The following is a 10715-nucleotide window of genomic DNA, read 5'->3' on the forward strand; positions in this document are numbered from 1 at the left end:
GGTTAGTATTACCATGTGTTCACGCGTCCTCATTTGACTCTTTCACGTAATAAAAACATGATAGTGTACGGCGTTTTTAAACATACAAAGGCAACCGGCTGGGGATCATTAGGCCATGCCGACTTTATCATAGACAACCAAAATGCTTTACTGTTGTACAGGTTGCATAGAAGTTAGGAAATGTCATTGATTTAAAACTATGTAGTACCATAAAGTCACCGTTACCGTTAAAAAATATTAACGAATAGACACAATTAAAGAACTCTAAATATATATTGCAAAAACAAAAACAAAAATAAAACAGAAACAAAAAAGGAAAAAGGAAAAGAAAGAAAGAAAATTAATGAAAGGAAGAAAAAGTTGAATTCAAGAATTCCCTTTCGTTTAAGAGTTATCGTGTAGAGTAATGGACGGATATTCTAACATTGCAATCTTACAAATCCCATTTAGCGTGATTCTAATAAAAGAAATTCCGCGAATCTGGGCATGTTTTAATGCGGTGGGTGCGGGAGTGGGGAGAGGAGTTCAGCTACTGAATGGCAATGGATGATGCCTGTATATATTTTCTTTCTCTCTCTTTCGTTTGAGTAATTCTTTACTTGTGTCAGTCATCTCGTGTATAAAGTCTTCTGAAACAAATAAGGTAAAGAATGGAATTTGTGTTTGTATTTTCTTTCTTTCTTTTTTAATGAGAGTAGGAAGACTTTTTAGAGACACCAATTTTATTCACTGTAAACTTCGGAGGAAGAGAAGTTCTTCAAAATATGCTCTCACGACCTTATGGGAATATATATATGGAGTGTTAATAACCTGATAACCTTGAAATCAGTTATAGTTTCAGGAAATGGCCCAAGGGGATATCCTCTCCCCCAGCTTCATATTACTATTCATGCTCAATAGGGTTAGTAGTATTTTCGCAAATATTAACCCTCACCCCGCGTGAATTGAAAATTGCCCTAGAGTAACTCTTCTGCATGCACCACTGCTTGAAACTATGATTACTTGAGGTGTCAAGGTTAGAAACAAAATCGGTTACGTTTTACAAAGCTATTGAGGAGCCATCATTAGATGATTCCTGAAGTTTCTTACCACATGCGGAGGGAAAATTCAGCCCTTACTTTGGTGGTAGTGTTACGAACCGCGGTCACTTTTTCTCACCATTAAGAAAAGTGCCATTATAGATACACCGAAAAAGTCTTCACTAGCAACTAGTAGCAAGAGCTCTGCGAACTGTCAGATACCTTCTCTTACTGGCTCCCCTGTAACATGTATGTCCGGAATCACGAAAATCTACGTTCATTTTCTAAAAACAAGAATTATTTTAAGAATAAGTTTTGCTTGCTACAAAACGTTTGAGAACATGAATAAAAATATCTTAACAGTATCGCTTTTTATATGCCTCTATTTTCTATAGCTATACTTAAACACAAGCGTAATATGTATACTATAAAGAATATTTATTAAGTACTTTTCAAGGTACATATTATATAGTTCATTAAAATACATGATTTTTCTTTTACACTTTATAAATTAAACATACTTTAATATATTAAATTTTACTATCTTTTTGGCACAATTCAAATAACATTTTGGCAGCAATAAAATATTGAGTATAATAGAACAATTGTTTCATTAAAATAAAATATTCTTAGCAAATATTAAATGCGGTGAAAATGGATTTTTGTCGAATACTGTAATGTCGAAGCGCAGTATAGAAATGGCATATATATATTCTAAAGATTTTTGCACAATGAAATATTGACGATTTTAAAGTGTAAACGATACTAAAATATCGCTTTGAAATAGTAAAGTCAGAAAATGCATCATCTAGTACAGAGTGGCGAAGATATATTTATTCCCAAGTAATTTTTATATTATAGTGCAAATTACCATGAAAAACTTTGTTCATTAAAATCACATTGTACTTATCTATCAAATGTAATAACACTGTACTAATTTCTATAGACAGAACTTTTACATTCATGTGTATGCACATTAGAATATACATGTATCAATCTATATAGAATTTACAGGGGAAATTCGTAAATTAGTTCATGTTTATATGTGAAGGAAATGCTTTGCTTTAGAGTGACCTTTATATTAATTTATCTGTAAAATTATTTACAAGATCAGTTATTATGTAGATAAAATCACTCGACTTTTACGCAGTTAATGAGTACACTGTCAGAAACATTTTTATTGTTTGTATTAAGTATAAATTTGCTTAGTTGAATGCGCTTAAACCAGACGCAAAAGAATATTAAAATATATCTATAAGTTATTTCTTCGTACTCCTAAAGTCGAATTTATTATCTAAAAGAAAGTCCACAAACATCTTGTTATTGATTTCCATCTTAACAGAGTCGCAGTAAGTCAAACCTCCTTAAACAGTTTACAAAAGTTTACCGGAATATAGCAGAGTCACTCATACAAGTATTGTCTTCAGAAGATAACACAATTGCTCATAACAGCTTAAAGTCTTGTGCACCACTGAATTGTTCAACTATTAAAGAAGGTATTCGTTTCATGCTTATTCATTTCTTCACCAGTCAGTGAGCAGTATGTTTCTGCACTATTATGTTGAGTAACCTATACTGCATTGCGTCTTCTCAACCACCTTTCTAAACGAGTTTTCTATTGTTTCGAGTCACCATTATTCTGCTGATTACCAGCAGCACGGCGAGAATTGGATCCATTGTAACCAAAGTAATATGGGTTGTAGTACGTTGCTGGATTATACCCTCGAACGAATCTTGGATCAGCTTTGAATCCTGAATTATAAGGTGCAGCTCCAGGATATCCTGGGTAAGCTCCTGGATAGGGTCCAGGAAAACCGTATGGCCCAGGGTATCCTGGGTATCCTGAATAAGGATATCCAGGATATGGGCCGGGATAACCATTGTAACCTGGATAACCAGGATAAGGAGGATAAGGATAACCAGGATATTGCCCGTAAGGTCCTGGGTAGCCTGGATATCCTGCGTAAGGATTGTATCCATTATATCCGTTATAACCGTTGTATTTTCTTGATCCGAACGGTCCTCCATTATTGGGATTGTATGCTGGTGTTGATGCTGGATTACCTATGAACATAGAAAAAATATTTTCTTAAATTAAATTTCAAACTTGCGTTATAGTGTACAGGTTATAACTAACATTCATTAGTTAACTGTTTCTTTTAATTAGTTTTGTAGTGTAATTAATAACAAAAGAAATAGGTTCTTTTTCATTCTGGTAGCCAATAAATACCTGTGTATACATACTTTATACATATAGTAACTATTATCAGCAATTTATATCTGTAAGAGAAATACAACATTTATATCATATATATAAGCGAGTATTCTAAAAATGGCGCCCACGGACCATAGAGCACTATTATACTGGTCAAAATAAAGCGAAAATATTATATGATGATATGCCCTCCGGGGCCCCCTTCAGCCGCTATGGGGAATTAAAATTTCACAATGTGGCAATGTCGCACATTAACTTGGAGCCATTAGTATTATTCTACGAATGCAGGAAGCAGTTGAATCGATTACTACACTAATAAGTAATGTTAGTGTCAATGAATATCGACTTTAGCTGCCATCTGGAAATAATAGATTTTACTATTTTATAGACTGATATAAGATATATATATATATATATATATATATATATATATATATATATATATATATATATATATATATATATATATATTAACTGTTCTTAACCTGGGTTCAAATAAATAATTTCCACACAAGTAAATAGGTAGATGAGTATTAAAAATGATATCAATAATTTCATTGCCCCCTCAAAAGCTTGAATTTTGTAATATAAATCTACATTTCTCCTGAGGGCATTAGGTGAAACACTATCGCTTCCCATTTCTTCCGCTCATACGTCTTTATGTATTAATCAACTTTGGGATTGTGTTGCCTCCATCCGGTAACCTTTTCATTTCTTCATTTCCATATTTGAATTTTACTTTGCAAGTGCATTTAATCATGCATATTTAACGGTACTTTTGCTTTACGAAATATAAATCCAGTGATTAGATGCAAACTAATTATTTGCTGAGTAAAACTATATATTTTCATTAAAATTCAACACGTGTTACAGTTTCACCAACTACTCTTTGGCTTCATCAGACACTAAATGGTACAGGATAACTGTACAATCGTATATACACATTTGTTTGTATTTAATTATAACAAAGCAAAGCTTCTATTTATGGAAAATATCACACAGCTAGTGATTAGGTATATACAATTTTATGTGAATTGTACAAGATGATGTTTAGCCTAATTCAATTACAAAATTCCTTCTACATTAACGTAACCAATGCCGGTAGCAAGTAAAATTTGTAATAAGAAGTATTTTGATATTTACGAACAATATAGTCCGAAATACTTAATTTTATACTGTTCACATATAAATGTAATCTACCTAACAAGAGATCTATTTAAAAAACACTCCTGTGGGAAACACTTGAAACTAGCGCAAAGAAACTGCTTGAACTTAAAGTAGTTATGCATTTGAGATTACACTCATATATAAACATTGATATGGAAAATATTGGAATTATTCGGTAATTTATTTGCAAGCACATTAATCATGGTTAAAAAATCGCGCAGCAGTTTCTTGATAATTTGATACAATTTTCTAGTTAACAAGTGAAAAAACTAACTGTTGATTCTGTGAAGAAATAAGGTGTGAAATAATATGAAGGAGATAATGTTATGTCCTCAGTGACTAATGGAAACTCAGAAATATTGCTACTAGCTTTTCTTGTAGCTGAAACGTAAGACAGTGAAAACTATATAAATTAGTAGAATAAAGATAAGAGTGTCCTTCTATGCTTACCAAAGGCTGGATTGACCTGCCTAGTGACAGGCCCTCCTGAATTAGTGACAGCAGCCTCTTGTAGCTTTAATCCGATATCCTTTTTCTCTTTTACTCCGTTCGTATGTGGTTCACTCTGCTGATGTTGTGGAGTTGCATTTGTCACTACTAGCACTGCAGCAATCAGCACAACCTGTGTAAGACAAGATAATTAAATAATAATATTGATTTTTTATTAAATACTAACTGAAAATACGGTACTCATTCTTCGCATGGGGGCTGTATTTGAAAGTCAACTCCTGTGGGAGTATATCAATTCATCTCAGCCACCACAAAAACTATGGATTTGACACTAATAACGGTCATTTTGGATTTTTTTTTATTTTTATACGTCTCAGTAACACTCTTCCCCCGATAAACCCCGGCCAGCATACAATAGTGGCTGAAGTTGAAAGTCATCGCTAATGGAAGTGTCACGATTGATCTCAGCGACGGCGAAAACTGGATTTAACAATAATATCGGTCATTTTAGATTATTTTTACGTCTCGGTATCCCCTCAGTTAACTCACGGCAAGAAACCGAATAGAGTGATTTTGGAAGTTAATGCAATCGGAGTTTTACCATTGATCTCAGCGACCGCGAAAACTATGAATTTGATACTAGCCTAATATTATGGAAAAGTAAACTGTTAAGAAATGTGCATCAAGCGTGTTCTGAAACGAAATGAACTTTGGTGTTTGAACCCCGCTTGATAAACTTTTGAATACCACTCTGCTTTCAAATAACCGATAGAACCAGGCTTTCTGTCTTGTGCATTCTGAAAAGTCAAATAAATACTGCTTTCTATTTTGAAAACCACGACAATAACTCAAAATTTTGTAAATGTTTATCAAAAAATAAAGTCTATAATTTTTAATAATTATAAAATAATGTGTATGTGTGTGTCTATCATTAGGTTTTCGCATAGAAAGAAGTCACCTAAAGCCACCACATTTTGTACATAGGTATATCTTAACAAGATCTAATCTTGTATGAAGCCGTTTTTTTATTTTCTGCTCGAGAGGATATTGATGGGAAGTTTAAAATTTGTAAAAGTTTATGTTAGTTCCTGAAGACCATCCATCCATCTAAGGATCTGGTATGCAATCATCATTATATATTTGTTATGCAGGCTTATATAACATCAGAGGATAAATTCCTGTGCAATTCCTTTTTTTTTTTTTTTTTTTTTTCAGGTTCCGAATTAAAACTCGGCAACGACAAATGCTAGTAAAGCAATAAAGAATATAATATTTACACTGTAAACTATTTAGGGAAATCATTCTCTAATTTAAGGTCCTCCGACCATATGTTTTAAAATAACTTTAACTAAAAAATTGTTGAAATTAGGGATTAGGGAATGCCAAACGTGTCGAATAAAAGAAACGATAACGAAATTGCTCGTTTCTATAAAAACTACACTCTCATTTCTATAGAGTTAAACATTCATGCTACTGACCACTAATTACACCTATTGAAAAGTAGCGAACTTATACACCGATGAATGTAAAGAAATAAATATAATAACAGAGAAGGAGTAAGGTAGATTTTCACTTTAATAACTTATTATTAATTACATGCTCTCTTATATTTTATGAAGAGTTTAAATAGTGGAAATCAGTTCTGCAGTAAAAAAGGAATGTGCCAAATAGATGTTAATTTTAGCTTGCATTGTCACATTGAGAAAAAAAATGTAGGTGGCGTACTTAAAAAGGTAGGCTACATGCGTAATTCCTGTAGTTTTTGGACTTAACGTACAGCAGACGTATAACTGAAAACACATTTTTATAATACTTTCCGTATAAGTGTTCCATCTATATTACTTTCCGTATGAAACAATATAGGCGGTCAGGATCTCACATACAAATGGACGTATATAACATATCGCTGAGGAATGTAACATACGTATATGCATGTGACATACGGAAAACTGTTAGATGTCAGACATCCTGCAACGGCATGATGTAACATCTAAGGGCAGTGCGTATGTAGCATATGGATAACGTATGTTCCGTACTGATTTCTGTAGTAAGCAAGAGGATTTCGTATATTTGTATAATATACCATGGTCTGGAGAACGGATTTTTTTCAGAACGAATACTAAGATATTACATATTGAGTATAATGTTTAAGTAGACAACGTAAGTCTTTTATTTCTTTATCTAATATTGTACGATTAGTATTTACTACTTTCTTTTTAACACTAAATCGAGAAAAGTTAAACATTAACAACATAGGAATAAACTTATTTTAATATAGCCTCCCAGACATACAACGTTTCTTGTAGTTTGTGGCAGTAAACATTATCTGTACGAGATTTCTCAAGGCACTCTCGTTTTCTTCTGCTTTAGAATCGTGACACTAGTCTTTTACATTTCTTCATCTGTCGCGTTCACCTCTGGTGCTTGGGGTCCCGGGTTCGATACCAGCCCCCGCCAAGTGAACTTTGTGGTGGACAAATACCGTGTGCGTGGGTTTTCTCGGGGTTCTCCCGTTTCCTCCCACTTTCTTCATTCCACCATTTCATTCATCACTCATCATCATCGTCTCCTTTAGCTTAACCGGCATAACCGTGGGACGTAAAACTCAAAGACTTCAAAGACTTCTTTATCTGTCATGTGCATAGAACACTCACAACTTTTTACTGATGGAAATCTTGTAATGATGATGATTACCTAGGTGACATTCTAAAAATTCACTTAATATAATCGGAAATCACGTTGTTTAAGGAATTACTTTTAATGCACTGATTTCAATACAAATTAACATCATTAATGCACAGCAGTAGATGATGATGCAATAAAAATTGTGGAATTTAAAATAACAAAAAGAAAAAAAAAGATCAGTAACAAATCTGTATTAGTTTCTAGTTCAAATATTTACATCTCTATTCTAATATTTGCTAAATTAAAATTATGGGAATTATTTACAGTGGCATTCAGCATAACTAAAATTCGAAACATTGCAGGAAGATGCATGAAAGATTTGGAGATGTTACAAGATACAGGAACTGCCCCTGGTAAATGCGAACATGTGATGAGGAAAATGCACTTGCTTTATGTGTGTTAGTTAATAAATATTATGGCTGTTTGAAATTATTAATGGCTTTTTAAAATATTTGTTAACACATTTACGTACAGAATAAGCTGAAAGAAAATTTGTGCTACAGTGATTTAGATGGGATGAGCATAGAGTTGCGAATTAGAGCCAAGTTGTTCTTGTTGCAGACAATGTAATATCGTTTTTATCAAACTTTCACTTTTCTATCAATCAATTGCACCTACTGTCAATTGCTTTAATCTTAATGACCCATCATGAAAATGTTTATTCTGAAGATCACACCTCCTGGTTGACGGGAAGATGTATTTATTGTAAGACATTTAATTTCCTTTGCCATTCTTGAGAGCTATACATAAATAGTTAATGTTTTGTCCTGCATAATTTACTTGAAAAGAGAACGAGTATCAAATTGAACATATTAGGGTAAATTAAAAGCTACTGAATATTTTGGCATCAATTCCAGATAATGTTAAGGAGATCAAGGATAGAAATAACCTCAGCTCAACAAAAAACAAATCTTTATCGAATGAAATTAACGACGACTATGTTTTTTTTTTTAATTTTGAGATATTTTTGAATAATGTCTCAAAATGCTATGTCCTCACGGAATTACTGTAAATTAAATTGCAATTACATGTCATTCTTGTGTACAGCATGTCGTTTAGCAAACAGTGCCCCAGTGCAGCTCCCTTACATTTTGATTTGTCCTCCCTCCACACAACATTTTCTGGAAGAAATCACGTTTTGGAATATTTTAGCAAATAATCAATATGAGTAAAAAAGCATGTGTCACTGTTAGGAAAATACAAACAACAATATAAACAATTAGTTAGTTAACAGTATAATTTGATACATATACAATATATAAGAATTCCTATCAGGAAAATAAAATAATGTCAGTTTATAATGGCAATGAATGATATACTTTGGTGTCACGAAAGTTTTTTTTTTTCTATCGATTCTCTCAAAAACTACACATGACAATTTACCAGCAAGCGATGTATTTTGCTCACCTCAAAGTGACCTATCGAGTGATATGTGGACCACTTGAATACCAAATTCAGAGATGGCGTCCTCCAATTAAAACTTGACCCATCACCCACTGTGGCCAACTCTAACCTATGACCCACCGTGACCCATTCTGACCCACAACCCATCCTCATAAACTTGACCCATGATCCACACCCTCCTCTTAACTGACTAAAGAGTTTACACTTGTAATGAAACAAGGCTCTGAAATTATCACGGATCGGAGTTTAAATTTCTACAGCAAAATCGCTCAAACACCGCTCTGTTACAATATCGGTGGATCTGATTTTCACGATATAAAATGATAAAGTGTTGGTCACACGATAAATTTCAATTAACTTATCATGGTATAATTATTTCCATGTTGAATTACAAATACCTTTCAGTGGAAAATAGGATGAAATTTGAGTCTCAAATCAACGCAAAGTAGGCTAACATAAAGGAAATATACAGTGTTAAATTCGACTATGTCTCGAAAGCTAAGTACTATTGGTACTATTATAGTTACAAATATCAATATCTAAAAGTGTTTGAAGTTTTTTTCACTTAGATATACTCACCTCAGGTAAGTAAATAAAAACAAATGAAAGGGTAGAAAATGGAGGCCTTGAAAGTAAATCGTAAACAAATTCAGAAGATGCTGGCAATGCACTGAGCAGAGGGGGTCGATGGGTCAGAGTGGGTGGTGGATCGCAGTGTGTCACGTCCTGCTGACACACGACTCACTCAAAAATCTTGACCCACTTGACCCACGACCTAATGACTCACTCCATCTCTGATTAACTGGTATAAAACTCCAAAATGGAAAATTTTCACGAGAAAACTTTGAAGTTCAATATCTCATAATAAAATATTTGTATTTCACAACCAAACCATAATTATGAAGTTTATTTTCTAATGCTAATAGTCAATAACATTCCCTTGATGTTATTTACGTGAGATGTTGAAGTTCAGAGTTTTCTCCTGCAAAATTTATATTTTAAAGTTACACTATTTGGCATCCAAGCGGTCCGTATTTCTTATCACTGGATGCGTCCTTATGTAACACAGAGGTTATGAAGTACGGGGCCTACTATTAAAGTGATCCCTGAACCGCGATGGAGACTTGGATCTGGTGTAGTTGGCAGATGCATGGCCATCATGCAAGATTAACCACCACACTACAGGTCGTTCTCCAATACACTATGTCGCTTTCAAGGTATCTCGATTACAGCACCAGCAGCACCGTCTATCAAATTTCGGTATGCAACGCTAATTTTGACTTTTAAGAAGAATTGATGAGGTAGATACATTTCACGTCAAAGGCACAAGTTCCAAGATCTGAGTGGCCCTTTTCTCATGAAGTTTAGTTTTATTACCGCTAACAGACTCATTATTGTGCTAGTCTAAATCATTAGCCACTTATGAAATCTTTGAGTTTTACGTCTCACGGCTATGCCGGCTAGGCTAAAGGAGAAGGTGAGGATGAGAAATGAATGAAATGGTGGAATGAATAAAGTGGGAAGAAACGGGAGAACCCCGGAGAACCATGGACCGCAAGCACCAGAGGGGAACGCTCTACCATTGAGCCACCGCGGCCCCTTCATTAGCCACTTATGTTGACTATTTCTTCTTTTACGTTCCTAAAACATTATTATTGTTTTTCTTCTCTACGTAGATGTTTTTATGCTTCCGTTACAGATAGAACAGGCGATAAAGCATTCCTAATCGTAATGTAAAGAATCTTCAGTAGTAGGAAAGATATTAGGAATAAAAC

At 33.8% G+C, this 10715-nt stretch overlaps 1 protein-coding gene across 1 annotated transcript; it reads right to left on the bottom strand.

Annotated features, from left to right (window-relative positions):
* Nucleotides 1–1501: 1501 nt before the first annotated feature.
* Nucleotides 1502–9087, bottom strand: LOC145661658 (uncharacterized). The gene is made up of 3 exons (XM_081726983.1): nucleotides 8944–9087; nucleotides 4852–5023; nucleotides 1502–3083 (listed from the first exon to the last, which is right to left on the bottom strand). The coding sequence occupies exons 1-3, from the start codon at nucleotides 9085–9087 to the stop codon at nucleotides 2635–2637; spliced, it is 765 nt and encodes a 254-aa protein (XP_081583109.1). The 3' UTR covers nucleotides 1502–2634.
* Nucleotides 9088–10715: the final 1628 nt, after the last annotated feature.

This window comes from Thermobia domestica, chromosome 10 (assembly GCF_964235325.1).
Source record: "Thermobia domestica chromosome 10, izTheDome1.hap1.1, whole genome shotgun sequence".
Taxonomy (NCBI): Eukaryota; Metazoa; Arthropoda; class Insecta; order Zygentoma; family Lepismatidae; genus Thermobia; species Thermobia domestica.